The sequence below is a fragment of the Rattus norvegicus genome, chromosome X (genome assembly GCF_021556685.1).
Source record: "Rattus norvegicus strain SHRSP/BbbUtx chromosome X, alternate assembly SHRSP_T2T, whole genome shotgun sequence".
NCBI classification, from domain to species: Eukaryota; Metazoa; Chordata; class Mammalia; order Rodentia; family Muridae; genus Rattus; species Rattus norvegicus.
In genome coordinates this window covers 94582592-94610153 of record NC_141554.1, presented here as the reverse complement: position 1 = coordinate 94610153, position 27562 = coordinate 94582592, and the positions used below count along the sequence as shown (strand labels likewise).

General features: G+C 37.9%; 2 protein-coding genes across 2 annotated transcripts in view; one reads left to right on the top strand and one right to left on the bottom strand.

The window, feature by feature from the left end:
- Positions 1 to 27562, bottom strand: part of Pcdh11x (protocadherin 11 X-linked) — a 684984-nt gene that overhangs the window by 236072 nt on the left and 421350 nt on the right.
- On the top strand, positions 468 to 26355 carry Ventx (VENT homeobox). Its single transcript, XM_087601264.1, has 5 exons — positions 468 to 595; positions 1785 to 1992; positions 2877 to 2946; positions 25280 to 25510; positions 25637 to 26355. Exons 1-5 carry the CDS (start codon positions 468 to 470, stop codon positions 26353 to 26355), a joined length of 1356 nt encoding a protein of 451 aa, XP_087457390.1.

Here is a 27562-nt window from a genome sequence, read left to right as displayed (position 1 = left end):
GCCTGCCCAGTTGTTTTATGGATACAGGGACCCAATGCTCTGTGCTCCTATGCTCCAGTGGGCCAGTATCCAAAGACCTTGGGTACAGGGGCCTACTGGCAACAAACAATACTTATGGACTGCCCGAAGAACAGTGGACCTTGGCGTGGGCCGGGTAACCCACTAGTTCATAGTCATCCCTGACTGCCCCCATCCCTTGCTCATGAGAAAATTGCTCCCCAAAATGGCTTGCGTGGGCTGAAATGGCTGGGTGAGGCCATGTGTATGCATATCTACAGACTGTGTATGCGGAGCTTAAGACCTGTCTCAGTGCACCAGTACCTGATGCTGGGAGATGAATGGCTTAGCGCTGTTCTACTTGGAACATATCACTCCTGCCAGCCGGGCACTAACAATTATCACCCAATCCAGGACTTAAACTGTGATAGAGTGGCTGATGTTTGCCTTTGAATAGAGTGTCCCAAAAGATGGGACCACTGGTCAGCTGCCATGGACTAGATTCTCCACCTGTTGGGGGCAATCTGGTCACCTTGCTGCCCAATCCTGACCTGGAGCCACCACAGCACGAGTGTCAAGCACTGGCAGAAGCCCATGGGTGGAGGAAAGATCTCTGGGACTGGCTGATTGACCCCTGCTGAAAGCCGAGGCTACCTTGTCCACAGACGGGAACAGTTCTCTTCATGAAGGTCAGAGATAGGTGGGTGCTGCCATGGTGGACAACACAATGTCATCTGGGATGGCTGAACCTCTACCCCCCCAGTACATCAGTGCCGCAGATGCCTTTGCCATCTCTTGGATGCCCTGGTGAAGCCAACAACTGTGAGTACTATTCATTGCTCAGGATATCAGGAGGGAAGAGATTCAGTGGCATTGGGCAGTAACAAAGCAGATAAAGTGGCTCGGGAAATGGCTATGCAGGAGCCTATCCTGGTTGCAGGCCTGCAAGAGACAGCCACTGAGAACTAGGATCGGACTAAGGGATGGCCTCACTTAGAAAAGGCCCAAATTGCTTAAAAGATAAAGGACAATGGCACACTTGTGGGGGAAGCTATACTCCCCCAGAGAACAAAGAAAAGACTCACTTTGCCAAATACAGAAATGGACTCATTTAGGAGATAAAAAGTTTGTCCAAGTAGTTAAGTGTATGTAATAGACTTTAAGATTTTAGCCAGAGAGGCAGTAGAAAGTATAAGGTATGTCAATAAGTGAATGCTTAGCAAGCAAACAGGGCAAAGAGACCCAGAGAGTTTGGTGAAAAGTCGAAGTGAACTTCACTGAGATAAAACCAGAAAAATATAATCACAAGTATCTCCTAGTGCTTGTAGATACTTTTTCAGGAATAGATAGAAGCTTTCCTCACCAAACAAGAGACGGCCTCTGCAATCATCAAGAAGATACTGGAAGAAATCTTCCTCCGATTTGGAATGCCCAAGGTAATCTGGTCAGACAACGGCCCTACTTTCGTTGCCAAGGTAAGCCAGGGTGTGGCCAAGTATTTAGAGGTCGATTGGAAATTACATTGTATTTACAGACCTCAAAGTTCAGGACAGGAGGGTAAATAAATAGAACTCTAAAAGAGACCCTGACCAAATTAACCATGGAGACTGGCACAGACTGGGTGACACTCCTTCCCTCTTGCTCTCTTCAGAGCAAGAAATACCCTCCCAGATTCAGCCTTACCCCCTTTGAGATCTTAAATGGGGCCTCAGTCCCCCTGACTGTATTAGATGATGTTACTGAACCAACATGTCATAGTGCCATAGTAATAATGATTTGTGTGCTAGGCTAAAAGACCTACAGGTGATACAGAAAGAAATCTGCTCAGAGCTGGCAGCAGCCTATGCCCTGGGGACCCCTGAGACATCTCACCAGTTCCAGGTCGGAGACTCGGCTACATACGATGGCACCGAACCCAGATACTCACTGGAAAGGACCGTACCTGGTGCTGCTGACCACCCTGACAGCCATCAACTCTCAGCCCTCACCAGCCGTGTACTAGCTGTTGGGGCTGAGAGCTGGGACCTAGAGGGAAAATCAGATCTTCAAAAAGCTCCCTAGACTTAATTTCATGTTTGCCCCGGGTTTTATCAAGATAGGTGTGGGGATAGGCTTGATTTCTATTACAAATGATGTAACATTGCATATGTTAGTACTCCTAACACTTCTTGGGACTGTGCCTCAGGGATCACAATCTGTACAAGTTTAGAAGTTCTAAAAGCTAGTCATGACCTTGGTGTGCAGGTTTAGATAGTGTCCAGATTGGAATCCTGATGCTAGAGACTTAGTAAGAAAAAAAAAGAGTTGAGAATTACTTAAGGCTATCTAGGTGCTGCAAGGGCAGCACAAGGACATCTGCCATTGCCCTGCAATGCAAGGTTTATAGAGAATTCAGAACTGCCATTGACTCAGATATAAAAAGAGTGAAAGACTTTTTAGCTGACCTCCAAGAATACCTAACCTCCCTCTCAGAGGTAGTCCTTCAGAATAGGAGATTAGACCTGATATTCCTTTTTTTTTTTTTTTGGTTCTTTTTTTCGGAGCTGGGGACCGAACCCAGGGCCTTGTGCTTCCTAGGTAAGCGCTCTACCACTGAGCTAAATCCCCAGCCCTAGACCTGATATTCCTTAAAGAAGGAACCTGTGTGCTACACTGAAAGAATGTTGTTTCTATGCAGACCATACAGGATTAGTGAGAGATAACATGGCTAAGCTCCGAGAACGCTTGGCCCAGAGACAGAAGCTGTTTGATTCCCAACAAGGCTGGTTCGAGGGGTGGTTTAACCGATCCCCTTGGTTTGCTACCCTGGTGTCCACCTTGATGGGACCCTTAATCATCCTCCTCCTAATCTTCCTCTTTGGCCCCTGCATTCTAAACAGATTGGTGCAGTTCATAAAGAACAGACTCTCAGTCATTCAGATGCTTGTTCTCACCCAACAATACCAGAGGGTAAGACAACAGGAAGAGATTCCTTAGAATTCGATTTGAGTAAAGGATTTTACTCAAGTCTAAAAGAAAATGGGGGAAAATGAAAGACCCACCCCATGAGTCTTAACTCAGAGTTGCAACAGGCTTGAACGAGCTCAGGCACGCCCAGATACCTAGGGCCGAGTCACTGTGAAAACTAACAGACCATAAAAGGAAAGGAATGCAGAACAGACCAGGAGTACCACTCACAGGCCACCTGGCAGGAAGAGATAAGCCCCCAGCCCCCGACATCCAGGACGCCCCAAACCTGCCAATGTGTGTAGCTATACCTTATTACCTCATCATGTGAAATAGCCAATCATATGTGAACATGTCTATGTGCCTCGTTTGAATCCACCAATCCCCGTAACTATGCATCTGCTTCTGTACGCCCGCTTCTGCTTCCCCAATCCCTATAAAAGCCCCATGCTGGAGCTGCTGGGCGCGCAAGTCCTCCGAAGAGACTGTGTGCCCGCAGGTACCTGTGTTTTCCAATAAACCCTCTTGCTGATTGCATCCGAGTGGACTCGGCTCGGTCATTGGGCGCTTGGGACTCCTCCTGAGGGAAAGGTCCTCTCTGGGGGTCTTTCAAAATGTGATATTATCTACAAAATCACTGTGTACATTTATCTATTTTTGAGACAAGCATTGTTTTAGAGCTTGGGCTGAGCTTGAAGTTTGATCCTCCTGCCTCAGATTCCTCCTTAATGCTACTATGCCAAGCTTCCTCTTACTCTGCAGGAGGAGTGATAAACGGCTTTGGAACTCAGGGAATGCAGCCCCCTGGTCAGCACAGCCAGGATAGGTTACAGCACTTGAGTATGGCAGGGCCCTGAGGACCATATGTCCAGAGGACTTCATGCTCTGCTTGCTGCCCTCGCCTCCCTCTTCTCTAAGAACTGTGTGAAAACTCTAAGGACTGCCAGCCCCTCACTGGACAGTATCTCTGGCAATCACAGTGATAATGCCTGATCTCTCTCAGTATTGCTGCCGGAGCTGATTAATGATTCAATCACCATCTGAGGAAAGAACTTAGAGACACAGATTGTCAGCAGTGACCACCAGCCTTAGAAAGCATTTGGAAGAATAAAATCGTTAGTGAAGCTAGGTTGAGATGTTTTTACTACTGGCTCTGATGTAGAAATCTTAGGGAACAATGTGAAATTCAGAAAGGCACCCTCTTGTTAGTTAAGATGGGGACCTTTGTGGTCAGGAAACAAGAGCAATGGCAGCACTGGCTGACTCGACTCTCACTGAGGCTGGACAGGTGATGATGGGTTTCTTATTCCCATTTTGCCCTCAGCTCCCTGGTGTGATTAATTAGGGATTACTGATGAGTAGATGAGCGTTCTGAGGATTTAAGGTAGATCTGACTGATTTTTATATAAAAGTTTAGATTTGTGATTCTTTTAGGATTCTTAGATTACTTTTAAAGATAAATAATTAAAATAACCCTTTCTTTGTAACCAAAAGTTGCCGCCTCCCAGTAAGGGAAACTGACTGAGAAAACCGTCTTGCTTGCATACACTTTGTTAATCTGTACCAAGGCGCTAAGTTATGAATGTACACGGGTTCTTGGGAATAATTGTTTTCTTTACCTGTACTAAGTAATGTTATTTCTTATAAAATTACTGGGGAACATAGTGTTTTTTCACAGTCATTCACTAGAAGAAATCTAGAAGGTAATCACATCATAACTTTATACTGCTTGAAACATTTTGCTGGAATATATAAGCCATGGGAGAAAGAATAAAGTTGTTGGAACATTGTTCCACAAATCAAAAAAAAAAATGATAGACTTTTTTAAGATGTAGATTTTCAACCACTTGGCAATTTTTGATTTTTTCATATTTCCTGGTAAATAAGCAATGCAATTAGTGGCCATTTGAATGTCAGGTAAACTGATTTTTTTTTAGAAACATAGGAAACATGAACCATGTGACCCTTCATTTATTTCTTTTTAAAATTCTCTTTGGGGGCATGATGGTATAAAACTTTAATCCCAGCACTTGGGAACCAGAGGCAAGGGGATGTCTGTAAGTTTAAGGCCCGCCTCATCTACAAACTGAGTCCAGGACAGCCAGGGCTAAACAAAGAAAGCCTGTCTCCAAAAACAACTCAGACCCAAAAGAACATGCACAGTATGTACTCATTAATAAGTGCATATTAACCCCTATAAGGGTACAGAATACACAAGATACAATTCACAGAACTTACAAAGGCCAACAAATTGAAGGGCCCAAATGAAGAAGCTTCAGTCATACTTGTGGAGGAGAAGAAAGCAATCAAGTGGTGAGGGAGGGAGGCACATGGGTAGGAAAGGGAACAGGAAAGAAAAAAAAAGGGGAATAAGATCAGGCATTAGGTGAGGGAAAAGGACTGAAGCCCAGAAGACCAGCAAAAAGATTGGAAACAGACAACCTCAGGAAGTAGCAGGAAGGGGGACCCTCCAGAATGTACCAGAGACCTGAGAAGTGAGAGACTCTCAGAAATCAAGAGACAGATCCTGGTGAAAATGCCCTACAGTGGGGAGAAGGAACTTGTAGAAACTACCTCAGCAGAAAGACAGGGCATCCATTAGGGGATGGGGTGGCTATCTCACAGTCAAAGCTCTGACTCATTATTGTTCATATCTGAAAGAACTTCAGAGATGGATATGAAGACGAGTCTAATAAAAAGAAGGTCCAGCATCAGGTCCAAAGTAGGAACCAGCTCAAGGGGAGAACCCAAGGTCTGGCACTGTTACTGAGGCTATGGAACACTTACATCATGGATGGTCAGGATTAATGTAATAAAATGGCTGTCTTGCTGAAAAAAACTACACATTCAATGCAAGTTGGGGGGAGGGCGGTAATGGGGGTAGGATGGGGAGGGGAACAACCAAATAGAAGGGGAGGGGGAGGGGTTAGGGGATGTTGGCCCAGAAACCAGGAAGGGGAATAACAATTGAAATGTAAATAAGAAATACTCAAGTAAATAAAGATTTAAAAAAAAATCCAACTCAATTCTTCATAGAATTAGAAAGAGCAATTTGCAAGAAGCAAAAAAAAAAAATAATAGGGAAAATTAATTTCAACAATAAAAGAACTTCTGGGGGAAATCACCATCCCTCTTTTCAAGCAGTATTACAGAGCAATAGTGATAAAAACTGTATGGTATTGACACAGAGATAGGCAGGTAGATCAATGGAATAAATTTGAATACAGATATGAACCCATAACTATGGTCACTTGATCTTTGACCGAGAAGCTAAAACCATCCAGTGGGAAAAAAGAGCATTTCAACAAGTGGTGCTGATTCAACTGGAGGTCAGCATGTAGAAGAATGCAATTCAATCCATTCTTATCTCCCTCTACAAAGCTCAAGTCCAAGTGGATCACGAACCTCCACATAAAACCCGATACACTGAAACTAATAGAAGAGAAAGAGAGGAAGAACCTTGAACATATAGGTACAGGGGAAATTTTCCTGAACAGAACACCAATGGCTTATGCTTTAAGATCAAGAATAGACAAATGGAAACTCATAAAATTGCAAAGCCTTTGGTAAGGCAAAAGACTCTCTCAATAGGATAAAACAGTTACCAACAGATTGGGAAAAGATCTTTACCAATCTTCCATCTGATAGAGGGCTTATATCCAATATATACAAAGAACTCAAGTTAGAACTCCTGAGAATCAAATAACCCTATTAAAAAATGAGGTACAGAATTAAACAAAGAATTCTCAACTGAAGAATACCGAATGGCTGAAAAGCACCAAAGAAATGTTCAACATCCTTAGTTTGTCATCACAGAAATGCAAATCAAAACAATTCTGACATATCACGTCACACCAGACAAATGGCTAAAATAAAAAACTCAGGTGGCAGTAGATGAGGGTGAGGATGTGGAGAAATGGGAACACTCTTCCATTGTTGGTGGGATTGAAAGCTCATACAATCTCTCTAGAAATCAGTCTGACAGTTCCTCAGAAAACTAGGCATAGTACAACCTAAGTGCCTAGCTGTACTACTCCTGGGCATATACCCAAAAGATGTTCCAACATATAACAAGGGTACATGCTCCATGCTGTTCATGGCAGCCTTATTTATAATAGCCAGAAGCTGGACAAAACGAAGATGTCCTTCAACAGAGTAATGGATACAGGAAATGTGGTACATTTACACAATGGAGTACTACACAATTATTAAAAAACAATGACTACATGAAATTCTTAAGAAAAATGGATGGAGCTAGAAAATATCACCTTGAGTGTGTTACCCCAATAACACACACACACACACACACACACACACACACACACACACACACAACCCCCACATGGTATGCATTCACTGATAAGTGGATATTAGCCCAAAAGCTTAGAAAAACTCAGAAAAAAAAATCACAAATCATATAAAGCTCAAGAATAAAGAAGACCAAAATTAGGATGCTTCATTCCTTCTTAGAAGGGAGAACAAAATACTCATGGTAGGAAATACAGGGACAAAGAGTGGATCAGGGAGTGAAGAAAAGGGCATCCAGAGACTGTCCCACCTGGAGATCCATCCCACATACAGCCACCAAACCCAGTCACTTTTACTGATTCCAATAAGAGCTTGTTGACAGGAGCCAGATATGGGCATCTCCTTAGAGGCTCTGCCAGAACCCTACTGATACAGATGAGAATGGTTACAGCTAACCATTGGACTGAACAAGGGGACCCCAATAGAGAAGTTAGAGAAAACACTGAATGAGCTGAAGGGGGTTTTCAACCCCTTAGGAAGAACAACAATATCAACCAACTAAATATTAAAAAATAATTAACCTTTTATCCTGTGCTAGTGCTGGCACCTGTGAGGCCACATGCCACTGTGGAGTATCTTTATCAGAGTGTCTCCAAACTGCTCCCAAATACTCTCAGACCCAGGCAATCCATGAGCCATTCCAGCATGGCACCTTGCCACACTGCTTCCTAGAGTTAGTTCCACCAACTCTGGGACAATATGGAACTAACCAAAATTTATCTCTGGTTAGTTTCTCTCCTGATGGCCCTCTAGTAGCTGTGAACTCTCTCCAGCTACCCAGTAAAATCAAGTCTTAATAAATTGTAAAATCGTGACTCAATAAACTATAAATTATCAATCAGATTTATATGTTAAATCTCAATCCATAGTACATCCACACAATAAATTCAAAACCAATTGATAAAGATATAAACAGCCCACCTTGATAAGTAAATTGACCTATAGAAATCGATTCTTTAAGAAATATTCATAACAACTTGTATCTATGTAGAAATGCATGCCAAGGATTGTTTATGTTGCCTCCATGTTGTCTCTCCTTCTTTGCTTCTCCCTCTTCTTCTAAAACCTCTGTTCCTACCCAACCTTCCTTCTTGTCCTTTAACAGGCCTTATTTTATCTTGTGTCTGCCTTCACCTGCATAATGACATCAATCTACAGCTCTAAAAGAAGAAATACCAAAATCTGGATGCTTCATTCCTTCTTAGAAGGGAGAACAACTCCATAGGAAGAACAACAATATCAACCAACTTGACCCCACCAGAACTCCCAGGGGCTAAACTACTAACCAATGAGTACAAATGGAGGGACCCATGACTCCATCCACATATATAGCAGAGGATGGCATTGTCCAACATCAATAGGAGGAAAAGCCCTTGATCCTGTGAAGGTGGATCCTAGTTCCACCAATGTAGGGAATGCCAGGGTATTGAGGTACGAGTGAGTGGGTGGGAGTGGGCATGTCCTCATTCTCATAGAAGCAGGGGGAAAGGGTAGGGGGTTTAGAAGAGGGGGAAAGGGGAATAACATTTGAAATGTAAATACATAAATTATCCATGAAAAATAAAATTTAAAAGAAATGAGGAGCAAAGTTTTAGAAGGAAGTGTAGGGGTTTATACATTTGTATGAAATCTTAAGAATAAATAAACCATATATTTAAAATGACTAAAATAAGGGACCTATCATGTCTGCCCTCTGAAAGACCCATCAAACAGCTGAAAGAGTCAGATGCAGATATTTTCACCCAAACAATGAACAGAAGCTGCTGAGCCCTCTGATTGAATTAGGTAAAAGCTAGAGGAAGTTGAGGAGTAGGAGGGCAACCCTGTAAGGGGAACAGCAGTCTCAGTTAACCTGGACTCCGGAAATATCTCAGATACTGGATCAACAACCAAGCAGCATACACCAGCTGATATGAGGATCCCAATACATATACAGCAGAGGAATGCCTGGTCTGGGTTCAGTGAAAGAATGTGAATCTAACCCGAAACAGACTGGAAGCCCCAGGGAGTTTCGAGGTCTGGTGGACTAGGTGGGGTGGGGACATCATCATGGAGACAAGGGTTTCGGGGAGGACTCATAGGATATGGAACAGTCAGAAGGTAGACTGGGAGAGGAATAAAATCTGGAATTTAAAAAATAGGTAGGGAGAGAGAGAGAGAGAGAGAGAGAGAGAGAGAGAGAGAGAGAGAGAGAGAGAGAGAGAGAGAGAACATAGTTTATGGGGCTTGAAAAATAGCTCAGTGCTTAAGACAACTCCCTAATCTTCTGAAATTTTTGAGTTCAATTCCCACATGGCATCTCAAACAATATAAGGCTGTCTTCTGATGTGCAGACTACATGCAAACAAAGTACTCATATACATATTTGAATAACTTAAAAAAAAGAATCTCCATGGGACTTAAGCCCTGTGTTTCTTTTCTCTAACAGGGATTTCGTTTAATCTGTGTCTCCTAGTTTTATTCCTGAAGTTGTAGGTGAGATGTTATACAAATTGTGGTAACTTATTTGTAACAGGATCATATAGGGTCACCCAAAAACATATTGTTAGCATATGGTAACTTCCAGAAATAGGGGACATACACTAGAGACTTACAGTTTTTTTTTTCCTGTGAGACATTGTAAGGTACCCCAGCCTACAAAACTGAATATTCACACATTTGCTTATTGTTCCTACAGATACCAAAGGTCCATGAGAAATGTCTACAATATAGATGGCATGATGTTTCTCTTTCTCTTTAACATGAATATTCTTTCTCTTTAATATGAATATTCATCTGAAGACTTATCTTTATTTCATTTCTAAGAGTGTCTTGTAAAAGAAATTGATGCATGTCTTTAAGAAGACTTTTTGTACACTGATATAGAACAGAAATAACACTTCAAAATCATATGAATTGATGATTTGTGGGGTGCAGTGTAAGAGAATGGTTCTTGTGTACTGGTTTCAAAGGGAGAATGTAATAAGTATAGAAATAACACAACAATAAAACCAACTTAAACCTGAGAATTCTATTGTTTTCTATCAAAGTAGAGTCAATTTTATTTGCCCAATATAAGTATTGCCTCGGAGGCTGACTTCTGAATAAGCTGAATAAGCTGACTCTAGTTCATTCTCGACTCTGGCTGTCTGTTTCAACTCAGCCGTTCTGGCTCAAAACTCCTCTCCAGGCTGACAGATTCAATCTGGTTTTTCTCTGCTTCTCACTTAATCACTCTCCTTGACCTCAGTAACTCTGGCAATTAATTCTAATCTTCTGGCTCCTCATTATCAGGTTCAAATGCCTCTCCTGACCTGACCTGAACTGTTTGAACTCATGAAGGGACTCAATTTCACTGCATTGCACAGAGTCTACTAACTTCCATCTGACTGAATCTCTCTCCTCCTGAGCTGCTCTTAAGTGGACTCTTTTTAGTCCTGTTCTCATGAGAGTTGAACATACCCTATGTCTGACTCATTCTATCAAATCATTCTCTAATTCACCACCCTGTCTGCCACTCAATTAGACATCATTTTAAAACATGGTTGCTTGCTTCTACGAATTACCTCTGTTGTTTTGAGGAGGGGGCGGGGATTAACAGTGTGAACTAAGTGTATTCCATCAGGAAGGATTAAAGGGCTGTCATTCCAGAAGGTCTTTGGATGTTGATCATTTGCCAGAGCAGCCATGTTGCTGAATTAAAATTTATATCACAATATATGGTAACACATTCTCTAGAACCCATTTATTATTTCCAGTCACACTATCCATAGTTATGGGATTATAAAATTAATGTTCACAACTTAGTATATTTTAATATGTATTCTTTTATTTTCATTGATTGCACTAGGAAATAAGAGAGAAGCTTATTCAGTTGCTATGAACACTACTGTAACAGTATGCCTTTATATATATGTAAATAAAATTACTTATATAGAAATAATTAACATTTTATTTGATCATAGTGAGATTATTTTTACATGATTCATGATCACACTATGGTCTGAATCTAGTTATTATTTTAATGGCTCCCAAAGTACCAAACAGGCTTTAGGAACCCTTAAGCCATCTGTCTACAGTTTATACTACTGTTCCCATCAAAATCTCTTTAGCATATCTATAGCACATAATGTACCTTCTGACATGCTGAGTTATTTATATATTATTTACATTTTTTCTATATAAAGTAGAGTCTTTTGCTTGTCTAATTCACTCTAATATTATCAAGGCTTACAACAATAGGAAGGAGAGCATAGGTTAAAGTTAACAGTTATCTAATTTAAAACTAAATGAAATGCTTTTTAGGTATGATACACTTTTTAAAAGAGTATAATTATTTTTGAGCTAAGTGACATTCTTGAAGAATATCATCATTTTAATGAATGCTTTATGCTAAATAATAAAACAATTTAGTTAGCACTCTATTTTCCATCTTATATCTGTTCCATAATGAACATCCAGAGAGAAAAATGAAGTGCAAAATATTCCTTCTCTAGCTGAGAATAAAAGGCATGCGTACTCTAAAATGTTAATTTTATTTGAAGAAGATACAGCAGATGTAAGCTATAAAATATTAATATTTATCAATTTCTGATGAACAGAAAGTGTAGTGATATTAGAATATACTCAAGAGGAAGAAACTCAATAAGACTGTTTCCAACTGGTTTCTCTATGCTTTCAATGAATAGTTTTGCTTAGCCTCAAAGTAACGCTGACATTCTGGTGTAATCTGGCTTATTCTCAATCTCTGGATGCAACATGCCTCTGAACTGAACTGACGGAATTCAACTGAACCACATCCACTGAACTGTCGTCCACTCCAGACTCATTCTGTGCAGCTCTTATGTAGAATCTCTCTCCTATGTATTTTCCTAAGAGTTGTTTGTACTCTATCTCTGACTCATTCTGTCAAATCTTCCTCAGATTCTTCACTTTGTCTGCCCCTCAAATAGATGTCACTTTCAAACATGCCAGCTTGTTTCTACAAAGTAACTTTATTATTTGAGATAAAGGTGTGTATTAAGGGTGCATCTGTGTTTCATCCAGAGGGAATTAAACATGTTTTATTCCAGGCAGATCATATAAACCTAGAAAGACTTTAGACTGTGATCCCTTGACAGACAACAATTTTCTGCATTGAAATTCCTCAGCAAACTATTTTATTAAGCCCTACCACCAAAAGCCAAAGACTAAAGTTCAAGAACTACAAAAAAGAGATATGTATTTCCACCCAAGACCAAGATTTCAGTGTACACAGAAACATAGATGAGAGAGGGAAGAAGAAAAGAAAGAGAAAGAATAGAAGAAAGCAAACTAAATCATCTTAGTCTATGTAAATAGCCATTAATATACTACATCATGAACTCAAGAAGCATAAGATCAGAATTAAAATTTGAAAAAGAGAATAGAAAATTTTAATCAGCTTCTGGGCATAATGTAATGATAACTAATAAGAATATTAATAAAAATGATGTCCAATAGTACCATAGATTCTGACAGCTATGTAGCATGAAATTGCAATGCTCTTACATTGGGTGCAATTTGAAATACATTTTACAGTAGGACTTGAAATTCTGGAAGTAATAACAGAAATTGATTATTATATGATGAATCAATTGCTCTTTATAGGATTGGTAGTTTAGTGATCAACAAAAATGCTTTAATACCAAGAATAATACTTGTATCATACAGAAACTAGGCAGAATGTGTAAACTGATGTTTCATAAATCTTTTAAATATATATGATGCAATAGATATTTTTTAATTAAGCTAAGAATATGCCTTTTCTGATATGAAAACTGACAATATAAAGGAGAAAAATAGATTCATGTAGTAGAGAAACACACAAAAATTCATTTAAGACATTGCTATTGGCTATCTTCTGTTTGTTTCTCAGATGTTTAATAACTCCCTATATTATAATTATTTGCCTGATTTACTGACATCAAAATTCAGATAATCTCACTCCTGAGAAATGGCTATTCAATTTATCAGTTTGCATGCAGTCTTTCAATTGCAACAATTCATATGCAAATTCAAAATATGTTGAGAATTAAAATGTTCCAGTGTCTGAGAGGATACAGAAATGGAAATGATGATATCACCCTAAAATAATTTTTTCAGTGTAAGGGGAAAGTTACATCATAAAATCAAAAGATAAAACTATTTTTCATTTTCACAAAGTAACAAAAAAGCACTGCACAAGCACTTCTTAAAAAGGAAACAATCCTAGTTGATGTACTGTTTAGTAAGAAACACTTAAGATCGCTCATATTCTGATAATTTGCAAAAAAAAATGATCTACTAAAGAGAGAAAACATAAGGTGCTAGCAATGTAGCTTGAGAAAGGATTTATGCTCAGACAGAGGTTTATGTCCTCTTGTAAACAACTAATTTAAAAAGACATAGTCATCACTGACACAGTCACAGGATGACATGACTATTATTCTATGAATGTAGCAATTTTGAGTTCTTTATTGGTGCTCATTTATAAACTATTGATAATGGCAAAATGAGTCTGAGACAGAATATAAAGTCTATTGCATTATATCATCAATAGAGCCATTCATCTAGCATGACACTCTTAAGTAAGAGTTTCTTTTGCTTATTCTAGTAAGAAGTACTTACTATACATTGGCCCAAACTGCCAAAACCATAACAGTATAAAGAGCTTTTACATGCTATTAGTCACTGAAATATATATATATATATATATATATAATACACACACACACACACATCACACACACACATTGCCTTTCTGTTTAGCTTAAATAGCACAGCCACTCAAATAAATTATGTTGTGAAAGGAATCAGATGTTGAAGAGAGTTGCTTTGATGAGCTGAGATTTTTCATAATAGTGACTTTTATTTGAACTTCAAATTTTATTCGTTTTTTCTCATTATACCTGATAAGAATATAAATCTTACAGTTAAAATTGTACCATAGAACACAATTATCTATAATTGTTGCAAAAGGTTTATTTAGATATTTTAAAGTGATATAATAACAGCCACATAATTACAGCTAGTTCTTGGTTTACTCTTTGTCTTTATTGCTGATCAATAATCTTAAACAATGAGAAGGTAAACACTAGTAGTGATCACATGTATCAAGCTTTTGAATACAGCCTAATGTGGAGGTAACTCACATAAAAGAAGAAAAAAAAATAATACTGCCTCAAGCATGAGAAACTATAACTGAACCACATGTCACATTCAATTGGCAGAGAAATATATACTATGGCTATTACATTTCTGTTCCATTTTCTTACTTAAATCAAATGATAATGATGAAAACACTTGAGTTTAGTAATAATTAATGAAAGTATAATTTCTCCTGCTTGATTAAAATAGTATAGACAGAAGGATTAAATTCTTTATATGACTAATAACAGACTTCCTATAAGCATCATTTCTAAAAGAATAAAAAAAACTGTACATATCAGATTATTCCTCCTGTGGAAAAATATAAGGAAAACTAACAAAAATAGGGAGGATTATTCTGCTGACACAAGACAATATTTTATCTCTACTTATTTATTTTTCTTTAATAATGTCATATGGGTATGAAATAACATATTACCACTCATTCCCTATCCAACAGATTCATTTCCTAATTTCAATTTCCTACTTTTCTTTCTCCTTGTCTTTGATAACCAACTTAGTTGAATTAGTGTTGGTCATATGTTCATGAGGTGTGCCCAATTCATTGGAATATGAATAATTCAGGTCCATGAAGACAAACAGCTCATGATCTTTCTCACATATGGGTCATAGTTTCAAATTATTTTTGTTAGCTTTTAAGTTTTTGCTCAAATGCTTCCATAGTGGGGAGATATGTTGTGAAAGCATAGCAGATTATAGGTAAAATAGAAGTAGAGCATTTGAACACTGACAGTAAAACAGGTTTTAGTAGGGTGGCCCACTGGAGTGTGGGTAAAAATCAGGGAGGTAGGAGAAACCAAATGAAGGGTGCATGCCAAAGCTATATGTAGGTAAATATCCCACTACACAATTAAAATATATTATAGGGAAGACAATAGGATATATGTGATAAAAAGGGAGAGCATAGGGGAGTAAGGAGAGGAGAGAGGCATGAGAGGATAGGGTGGTGTAAAGTAAGGATGAATAAGAAGGTTATTCAAAATATAATACATAGTAAACTAATTTCAAAATAAAACTTTATATGTAAAGAGAGTTCAATCAGAAATATTCTGCACGGTTGTATCCTGCTGCTTACAGATTTTATGGCTTACTATTAAAAATTTACAGTGTAAGGCATGGGATACTTTCTTATGAGTTGATTTTCAGAAAAAGCCCATGGGTCCTTAAAATAATACAGGTGATGTCTTTTATTAACATGCATAACTAGATGGCAAACACCTAAGGCTGAAAAGTTTATTTACTTTTGTTTTAAGATATAGAGAAAGTATTCCTTAAATGATCAGGACACTTTCTCCCTGTTGGCTAGATTTCAGAGTGTTTGAAGGGACTTTGAATGTTGCTGAGAGAGAAAAGATGTCAAAAGTCTTATTCATGCTGGGCTCTGTATGCTACAAAATATCAAACTGTCAGGGTAGATGTGCCCACTGTTCAAATAAGTGGCATAACTATTATTGGGTACTTAACTGTTTTGGTTATGGATTTGAGACCTTTTCCACAGGAGGAAATTTTATGCATTGTGTTGTAACTAATTTTGTTCAAAAGGCTGGGGAATTCGCATACCAAGAGATAAACTTGCTGATATTTTGCTAAATACTCAGTTGTCACCTTCCAGTTTTAAGAAAAAGTCTTTAAATGAAAAAGAAATTGTCAAAATTTTACCAGATGCACTATAATATTTTATTCACAATTCTAAAATAATTATGAATTTTATATAGAAAAAGATCTTTTAATAGAGAAACCATTCATTAAATGAGTGTGTACTATGTATGTATTTATAATAACACCAATCTCCATTTTCTTCTGATGTTTTACATTCAGTACACTTTAAGTTATTTGCTGAAACCATGAATGAGTATGTATATAAACAATCTGTGTTTAGTTCATAATTTAAGTACCATTCTCTATCTCACAACCACCCAAACATATATACCTGAATCTAATATTTTGAGCCATTAGCATAAAATGTTAGGAAATCTTTTAGCCATACCTCCTTTGATCTTGAAGAGGGTATTGAAACCCCAGGGACTTCATTTCTCTTTTTCATGTCAAGACCAAAAATTTAGTCATGAATTACCATGTGTGCTATGATCATACAATGCAGGCAAATATAACAAGGCTAATAAATACTGAACTCAAAGCTTAGAAGTTCTGTATTTGTCACAGTCTGGCTGAGCATCTCAGGAGACAGTTACATCAGGCTCTTGTCAGCATGCACTTCTTGGCATTATCAATATCGTCTAGTTTTGGTGGCTGTATATATATATATGGGCTGGATCCCCAGGTGGGGCGGGCTCTGAATGGCCATTTCTTCAGTCTCTGTTCCAAAATTTGTCTCCATATCTCCTATGAATATTTTTTGGGCATCAATGGGAGGAGAAGACCTTGGTCCTGCCAAGGCTGCCCCCTCCCAATAGAGGGGAATGTCAGAATGGGGAGTCAGGAAGGGAGGTGATTGGGGAGGGGGAACACCCTTACAGAAGAAGGGGAGGAGATAAGGGGCTTATGGACGGGAAACAGGGAAAGGGAATAACATTCAAAATGTAAATAAAAAGTATTCAATAAAAAAAGAAAAGAAAGAAAGAAAGAAAGAATTTTTTTAAAAAAGCTTAGAAGCTATAAATAAGAAATACACACACAAACACACACATATTTGTATACATATACGCAAACACACCACCACCAATAAAACAAAACAAAACCTTTACAAGATTATCTCATTTGGGTTTAGTGGTGCATCTTTATTCCCAATATTTGGAAGGTTGAACCAGGGGAATCTGTGTGAGTTCAAAGTCAGAATTTTCTATGAAACATATTCTAGAACAAAGAAAATCATGTCTTAAAACAAAACAAATCAAAACGAACAAAACAAATCCCAATCCAAATCAAATCAGAACAAAACAAAACTAAAACATCAAACAATGAAGTAAAACAAAGCAAATAAGAGTTGAATATCTCAGTTACATGTTGCTGTGAGGCACAATTAGCCTCATTCATGATTGTAAAGAATGTAGAATGTTATGGTAACAGAAAGCTGACTAACACTAGGCTGTAAATTATTTCTTTGTTCCTACATCTTTTTACATATACATTTTTTGCTGTCATCATATTTTAGAGACTATCTTAAAATATAGCCCAGTCTAGTGTCAGACTTTACATCTCCCTACCTTATTCAGCTTTCCTAATGCTGAAAGTATTTTATACCACAATAAATGATTATTTACACTTACATAGAGATCTGCAATTGACTAGTCACAAAAATTTAAAAACAGCATATTTTTTGAGAATAAAAAGCAAATGGAAAGATGAAAAAGACATAAAACATAACACAGATTTATTTTTAATAATTGATGCTGGCAACATAGAATATCAGAATTTGCCCTGGTTGCTATAGAATATCTTAAATTCTAAGACTCATAAATATAGAACTTATTTCTCATAAGTCTGGAGCCTGAAATGTTTACATTTCTTCTTTAGTATAGGCTCTTGTACCAATTGTTTTAGGCTACATCTTGTTTCATCATATAATAAAAGGCAAATCCTCATCACTTTTATAAAGTCATATGTCTCATTGAGCATTACTTCTTTTTTAAATAATTTTATTTTTCTTGGATATTTTATGTATTTACATTTAGAATGTTATCCCCTTTCCTCCACTTTCCCATACCCTTTCTCTCTCCCCCTGCTTCTATGAGAATGATGATTACTTCTAGCCAATGACTGATTATTCATTTTCAAAAGCCAAATTTGCTATTTTTCTTACTTTAAAGACAATAATGTCAATTGACCTAATTTTGTGGGAAAACTTGCTTCTAGATTATTATACAAGGAAACACATAAGGTTATTATATTTTTCTAAGTTGTTTCACTGAGAGGATAATGGCAAATATTACCTGGGAACATCAATGTATATTTTGCCAAATTTCTTATCATTTTTCCAAACTAACCACATTCAACTATCTGCTTTTTATAACTTAAGAAAAGAGTTATACATAAATGAACATTCTCCTCCAAGAATTGGTACTGTTTAAATGAAGAACTACAGAGTCATGTGCTTTTGGTCTTTTGAGGTAACTGCAATTTGACTATTTCATGAGAGACAAGTTTTCTGCCAAAAAAAAAGAGTATTTCTGGATGCCTGTAACAATATCCATTTCCTCATTTAACATCTTTATGTAGACAATCTCTAATTTACAGAAATTACCATAAAAATACTTCACTCATGATTGATAAAGCCCTAACATAACCTAACTCTTTACTCCAAAGTTCACAGAAATCTCACAGTAAATGCTTTCTATCACAGTTTTTAAGAGCTTTATTATATTTAATATATTATGCCTGAAGGATGAATGTAATACAATTCATATTTATCCTTTAAAAAACAAAAAGTTACTGTTACAATGTAAACTATTAGTAGATTATTAGCAAAAAGACAATTTTATAACATCCATCAGTAAGGCTTCATTTGTACTTTGTTACATTCTTCCTACCTCTGTTGCTTATGTTGTGCATGTCTAGTGACATTTATTATTAAAATGCTATTTAAATAAAATTAGGGTCCTTAATATATTGTAATTATTTTAATGAGTAAACCATTTCATGTTTAGAAAGCTTTGGGAAATAGTTAAATTAATGGAATTTATAAGACACATATTTAGGCATTTAAAAACTTATTTTAACACTGTTTCTTTTTCAAAGATTTCATTATTATTTACTGCATTTTAAAGACATGAAACATTTTAATATTCTTTATTTTTATAAAGCAGTATAAATTATAGTTGCTTTATTGGCAAAAGAAGTCCATTACGTGCAGGTAGATGAATTCCTCGTGAATCAAGAAATGGGAGAAACAAGTTATAACTATTGCTTTGCTCTCCAAATTATCTCCTAGTATTTCCTCTAGGGAATATAAGTTAAAGCATTTACTAGAAGCACTGACATAGAAGGATATCCTGGAGGTCTAATCAAATAAGGCAAATGGAGCTATTCTTTCAGTCTATACATGTATTGCTTGGTTGGCTGAAATATATAACAATTGGAAACATGAGGGCTTGGATGCATTGAAATCAACACTTTTAAATGTTATGGTTTTGTATTTAATTCACATGGTAACTTGGAAATTTATGAGATACTTCATATCTATGGTGTTAAAAAATTTAATAGAGCATATCTTCATATCATTAATTTACAAATGTGCAGAACATACAGTATTACACAAATCTGTGCTCCTCTTGATATCCTTTGATATCTATATTTGAAATATAATATATGCTTATAATCAAGAATATATATCAAAAAGGCAGAGGTTTTAAGATGGTTGAGGACACTAAAACAATGTCTTCTCTAAGATATTCAGGGAAAACATTTGGAGAAAAGTTGATAACAATTATCAGGGCAGGTATGTAGTAGATAAAATTTTCTAAGAACAAAATAAAACAGGAACTTTCTATGGAGAAAGGCTACATATTCAAAAATATCTAAGAAGCATAAATTGGCCTTGCTTGGATTTTAAAAATAAATAGAATAATTTCAAAAGGTTCACTTTTCAAATGTATCTTTCAGGTACAGCAATGAACTTTGTTTATTTGTTTTATTTTAAACTTATTCATTAAATTTGTTCATTGATGCTGTTATTGATGTATATTTTGTATTATATCTTTCTTGCCTGACCCTAACACCACTATCAGCCTACAATCTTGTTTATGAAAACCTTCCCCGGGGGTTGGGGATTTAGCTCAGTGGTAGAGCACTTGCCTAGCAAGCGCAAGGCCCTGGGTTCGGTCCCCAGCTCCGAAAAAAAAAGAAAAGAAAAAAAAAAAGAAAGAAAACCTTCCCCATTTTTTTAAATATGGGATTGCATCAACCCCCTTTTTTTCTGAATAATAATCGGAGTGAATTTTATCAGATGCAAAAGGAGAAAAAGATTCCAAGAATATTTACTCCTTTAGAAAGTAAACCCACCCGTGGATCCCGGCCCGCAGCAGCTCTCTGCTCCCACACCCCGTGGGAGAGAGACCTCACCGCCTGATCAGGTGGGCACTCCTGAGGCTGCAGAGCGGAGGAGACCACCAACACTGCCCACCCCTGCCCACAACCCTGGCCCAAGAGGCAACTGTATAAGGCCTCTGGGTTACCGTACGGGAGGGCCCAGGAGTAGCAGGATCCCTGCGCCTGAGACACCGCCGGAACCTGAAGGAAACAGACCGGATAAACAGTTCTCTGCACCCAAATCCCGTGGGAGGGAGAGCTAAACCTTCAGAGAGGCAGACACGCCTGGGAAACCAGAAGAGACTGCACTCTGTGCACATCCAGATGCCAGAGGAAAACACCAAACATCATCTGGAACCCTGGTGCATGGAGGCTCCCGGAAAGAGCGGCGCACATCTTCCCGGTTGCTGCCGCCTCGGAGAGGACTTAGGCAGTACCCCACGAGCAAATTTGAGCCTTGGAACCACAGGTAGGACCAACTTTTCCCCTGCAAGACACCTGCCTGGTGAACTCAAGACACAGGCCCACAAGAACAGCTGAAGACCTGTAGAGAGGAAAAACTACACGCCCGAAAGCAGAACACTCTGTCCCCATAACTGGCTGAAAGAAAACAGGAAAACAGGTCTACAGCACTCCTGACACACAGGCTTATAGGACAGTCTAGCCACGGTCAGAAATAGCAGAACAAAGTAACACTAGAGATAATCTGATGGCGAGAGGCAAGCGCAGGAACCCAAGCAACAGAAACCAAGACTACATGGCACCATCGGAGCCCAATTCTCCCACCAAAGCAAACACGGAATATCCAAACACACCAGAAAAGCAAGATCTAGTTTCAAAATCATATTTGATCATGATGCTGGAGGACTTCAAGAAAGACATAAAGAACTCCCTTAGAGAACAAGTAGAAGCCTACAGAGAGGAATCGCAAAAATCCCTGAAAGAATTCCAGGAAAACACAATCAAACAGTTGAAGGAATTAAAAATGGAAATAGAAGCAATCAAGAAAGAACACATGGAAACAACCCTGGGCATAGAAAATCAAAAGAAAAGACAAGGAGCTGTAGATGCAAGCTTCACCAACACAATACAAGAGATGGAAGAGAGAATCTCGGGAGCAGAAGATTCCATAGAAATCATTGACTCAACTGTCAAAGATAATGTAAAGCGGAAATAGCTACTGGTCCAAAACATACAGGAAATCCAGGACTCAATGAGAAGATCAAACCTAAGGATAATAGGTATAGAAGAGAGTGAAGACTCCCAGCTCAAAGGACCAGTAAATATCTTCAACAAAATCATAGAAGAAAACTTCCCTAACCTAAAAAAAGAGATACCCATAGGCATACAAGAAGCCTACAGAACTCCAAATAGATTGGACCAGAAAAGAAACACCTCCCGTCACATAATTGTCAAAACATCAAACGCACAAAATAAAGAAAGAATATTAAAAGCAGTAAGGGAAAAAGGTCAAGTAACATATAAAGGCAGACCTATCAGAATCACACCAGACTTTTCGCCAGAAACTATGAAGGCCAGAAGATCCTGGACAGATGTCATACAGACCCTAAGAGAACACAAATGCCAGCCCAGGTTACTGTATCCTGCAAAACTCTCAATTAACATTGATGGAGAAACCAAGATATTCCATGACAAAACCAAATTTACACAATATCTTTCTACAAATCCAGCACTACAAAGGATAATAAAGGGTAAAGCCCAACATAAGGAGGCAAGCTATACCCTAGAAGAAGCAAGAAACTAATCGTCTTGGCAACAAAACAAAGAGAATGAAAGCACACAAACATAACCTCACATCCAAATATGAATATAACAGGAAGCAATAATCACAATTCCTTAATATCTCTCAACATCAATGGCCTCAACTCCCCAATAAAAAGACATAGATTAACAAACTGGATACGCAATGACGACCCTGCATTCTGCTGCCTACAGGAAACACACCTCAGAGACAAAGACAGACACTACGTCAGAGTGAAAGGCTGGAAAACAACTTTCCAAGCAAATGGTCAGAAGAAGCAAGCTGGAGTAGCCATTCTAATATCAAATAAAATCAATTTTCAATTAAAAGTCATCAAAAAAGATAAGGAAGGACACTTCATATTCATCAAAGGAAAAATCCACCATGATGAACTCTCAATCCTCATCTTCGATTGGTTTATATACAAGTGTGCAATTTCTAGGCTTGAAAGTAAAATGATGCTATCTGGTGCTGGATAGAGGAGCCTTATTTTTTATTATGGCAGCTTGCTATTTTTGTAACATGGTGATTTGGTTGAACACAATAAAGTACAGTAGTAACTGATCTCCCCCTCTTCCTGGATGAGTGAGGAGATGATTAAATGTTGATGTCAGCATCCATGAGCATATTCAGATGAGCTTCTGCTTCTGTTGAAAAGGATGCTGTGTTTGATTGTGGTCCGAAGCTTTGAAGCACTACTTGGCATCTCCTTCCTTGGAGATCTCACTGTTTAAACATAACAGATTTGATAGCTTGTTGGTAAGGTGAGGTCCAGCTTGTCTCCACTAGGTCATCTTCATGTGAATCCAGTGGTTATACGGTTTTGTTCTAGGGATATTTCATTTTTTTAATAACGGTTTTAGCTGACATTCATGGAGAGAATGAATCCTTAGAAGTGTGCCACTAGTGAAAGGAAATCCTGTCTAGAGTATGTTTCTTTACAAAGCTGTGTCACACCATCCTTTGGGCCCTCTGCTGGAAAAGTAGAATCAAGTCTCAAATAATGCCTTTTAAATTGTATCCTCTAGTATTATAGATGTAGGACAGTACTGTATCATACCTCTGTGGATGTAAAATAGCTTGTACCTGCTTTATGATACGTAGTAGTGACCGTGCTTTATCAGAGCTGTTTTCAATGATGTTGCTCAGAATGTTTTCTTTCCAGATGATGATTGAGAAGCTAATTTAAAAAAAAAATGTTGCCAGGTACCACAAGAGTAACAGAACTGTGCTGTTTTCTCGGGTTTTGTTTTTTTACTTTTTTTTAATGGAGTGTGCTGGATGTCTCTACAGTTTTGTTCAGATGACTGCAGAACCTGGAAAAGCTGTTGCTGATGTTGATGCATAACACACTGCTATTATTGGTCTTTTCATATAAATATACATATATATATATACAGATATATAATTTGAATTTTTTGAAACTTTAGCTGTGCTGTCAACTTTGGAAAAAAGTATCCCCGTTTACTGTGTTGAGTTGGCACTGTACAGAAATTAACAGCCATATTGGTCTAGAAATGTTGAACTTAAGTTTTTTCCATTTGTACAGGGGTAACACACTGTATTAAATATGTAAGATCTTATATACGTGGGTTTGATTACAAAAACTAATAAAGTATTCTCTAAATTAAAAAAAAAGAAAATCATAAATGAAACATGAGGGAATGTAATGGACACTGAAGAAATTCTGAGAATCATTAGACCTTGCTTCAAAAGCCTATGCTCCACAACCTGTAAAAATATAAAACAATGGACGATTTTCTAAACAGATGCCACTTATTAATGATAAATCGAGAACATGTAATCTTTCTGACGAGTCCTATATACCCTTGGGAAAAAGAAGCAGACCTTTAAAGTCACCCAAATGAAACAAAATCTCAGGGCAAGATGGTTTTTGCACAGATTTCTATCAGGTTGCCAAAGAACAGCTGATACCAATGCTTCCAAGACTATTGCATACAAAAGAAGGAGAGGGAACAGTGTCAAATAGATCCTGTGAGGTCTCTGTCACCTTGATCCGCAAACTACACACAGATTCAACAAAGAGTTTCACATCCTTTCTCTTATGAACACGGATGCAGAAGTACTCAACAATATACTCAGACACCAAATCACAGAAGACATCAAAAAATTCCTCAACCATGATCAAGAAGTTTTCATATCTGGGTTGAAAGGTTGCTTCAATACAAGAAAATCCATCCCTGTAATTCACCATATGAACAAATGAGAGAAAAATATCACAGGATCCTCTCATTAGTTGCTAAAAAAGCCTTTGACAAAATCCAACTGCCCTTCAAGTTAGAAGTCTTGGTAAGATAAGAGATACAACGTACCTAGTTGAACTCTGAGTTTTATTGGGTTATTTAGATGTTGTTCTAGTCTAGGACTAACAATCTAACACTCAGGTAGGACATGTGGTCAGAGGGACAGTTTTTGGTTTGTGTAGACTCCATTATTTGGTGTGGTGAATGCTATTCACATGGAGTTTAATTTACCTTTTAAAATTTTTTTATGAAAGGTAATGAATTTGAAATATGATGGGTATAGATGTTGATAAGAGCTTGGGGAGGAGACTTGATTGGATATATATCCATAACTTTAGATGCATATTTTCATTTTGAGGATATTTTCTGTGTAGTTCTATCTATCTTGTAAAGTGGTATGTAGAGAAAGACAGCTTGGAAGTGACAGGTTCACCATTCTCTGTCTCCTGAGTCCTTTGAAGTGAGGTAGACACCCATCCAGGATCATGAAATGTATTGCAGAAAGATTTTCCTAAAAACCCAGGCATTGTTTTTGTGGGTAGAACTAGATCACTTAGAAGCTTGTGAAGGAAAGAGCTTTGTGCAACAACAGACCCTGACTCAAATATAAAACAAAAGAACTGTGATTCAATCAAAGACAAGGACTCTCTAGGGTGGGGCTGAAATCGCATTGACACCAAATGGCATGTTTATCCAATGAATTTGAAGATCTGGGGAGTGGGAGGAGCCAAAGAGTGGGCGGAGCTTTGACTATGGTGCCTGGAGAAGATATTTAAGGCCTGGTTCTGGAAGAACTGGTAAAACACAGTGAAGAATCGAAACAAGGTAAAGCGACCTACTGTTTTTCAGTACAGGAACATACTCCTATCAGTTCAGAACACAGATATCACTGAAAGTCCCTCATTTTATCCAAAATTCCAGATGTCTTCATATACCCCCATGGACACCAGTTCTCAATTGCCTCAAGAGCCAGCATGGAACTTAGCTTTTCAAATGGGCCAGAGTCCCCTTGTGACCTCAAGAACTCCAATGCAATCAAGTCCTTCAGTGCCTGAACAGAACCTAAATTGGCAAGAGTCCCAAGGGTCATCAAGAGAATCAAGTATCCAGATGCAACCAGGTCCTGTAATGGACCCAGGTTTACCAACTCTGAGAAGCCCCTCAGGGCATCCAAGTCATCAGAGACCTTCAACACCCTCATCGAGATCTGGTTTCCATGTTCCCATAGAACCTATGGCACTGTCAGATAAATATGGCGGTAAACAAACTGGCCCTGTAGCTCCAAGGAAGCGGCGAAAGGAACGCACTCAGTACTCTGCAAAACAAAAGTCCGTGCTGCAAGAACATTTTGCTGAGTGCCAGTACCCAGACAAGAAACAGTGTTTGGAGCTGGCATCCTTGGTTCGTGTGACAGAGAAGGAGATCAAGGTCTGGTTCAAGAACAACCGGGCTATGTGCAAACAGAAGAACGTTCCAGAAGCACTGCCAGAGAAAAATGGAGGCCCTGAAGCTGTTTCTGGGTCAACTGATTTTCCTGGTTCCATAGCTGTTGTTGGTTGTGACCAGGGAGAGCCCATGGCCACAGCCATTCTGGATGTGGATTCCACTCCCAAACTGAACTGCAGCCAGGAGTCTTCTCTGGATGGAAATTGGACCTATGATGGTGCCATGTGTTGTCTGCCAGAAGACGTGCTTGACAGTAATGACCCTGTCACTGCTGGAGACTCTGGTGTATCAGCACCAGTTGAAGCCCAGGCTGACCTTGCAGCAGCTGGAGCTCCAGTTGCCATGGCAGTTGACACCCAAAGGCCAGAGGAGTGTGAGGATTTACCTCCATTGGACGAAGGGGTCTGGCAATGGATGCTTGAAGACTTTCACCAATTGGAAGACTGGTTTACCAAGAACTACATTGAGAGTCCTAGCAGTACTTCTCACCCCCTTGACTAGTTTAGACGTTTATATCTATGAAGAAGCATGTTAATGGACACACTTAAGCCCTGAATTTGGGGAAATTTCACAAGTCTATATGCATTAGTTTCATGCCACTGTGATTATAATGTGAGGTCATTTCAAAAGTTATTGAAAATGTGCATTCCTTATTGTTGGATTATATGTTCTCTAATAAAACAAACATTACTGCAAAACTAAAAAAAAAAAAAAAAAAAGAAAGAAAAAGAAAGTAAACCCAATAAAAATTACTAATTAATTATAGGTCAACATAATGAAGATTGTTTCTTTCAAATATGCTGTTATTGTTCACATATTGCTGGTTCTTTTTCAGGATTATTATTAATTTTTTATTAGGCGAAAGTTTGGAAAACTGGTTATCATTTATTGACTATCCTCATATTTGTCAAGATTTTTTAAATTCTACCCTGTTAAATTGCTGTTTTAAAGAGATTGTACTAATAGTTAAGAGGAATTATTGCTGTCTATATTAAACTTCTTATACTTTTAAGTATTTTCTTTTGTGTTTGACTCTATGCATCTACATAAACACTATCCATAATAAAACTTAAAATACATGGCTTATAATGAAGAGCTTAATGAAATAAAAATATCCAAGATTGTATACTGGAAACATAAATTCTACTTCTAAATCTAATTCAAAATTTACTTTCTAAAACTTTCACTTTATCAAGTGAGAGCTTTATATGCATAATTTATTTCTAGTATTGCTTTTATTGCTAAAACTCTGAGGCTTCTTTAGGAATATATGAACTCTAGCTCAGGCCTCAATCCATTTACCATGCAAGATAAAGAGATTCTACAAAAATTAGACTATATTTTCAAATGTAGTACTTTTCTATTATATGATATAAAAATTACCATGACATTACAGAAATTCCTTTCAAACATAGGTTATCTGGATGTAACTTACTCTCCCAATTGATGGTTTACATATCAAATGTGATTCAGTTATTCTCTCCAATTTTCCTCTACTTGAAAAAAAAAAACAGATTTCCACTTGAATACACGCTATAAAAACTCCTTTTAATCTACAGGATGCTGTGGAAGAAAACTTCTAGAAGTAAAATAATGAGACTAAGGAGACAAAAAAAATCAAGATGTATATACCTCTCCTATTCTTAGCACCATCGGAACTCACCTTTATGCAGGTGAGTCTGGGTAATAGGGAAATCAAATTGGGAAA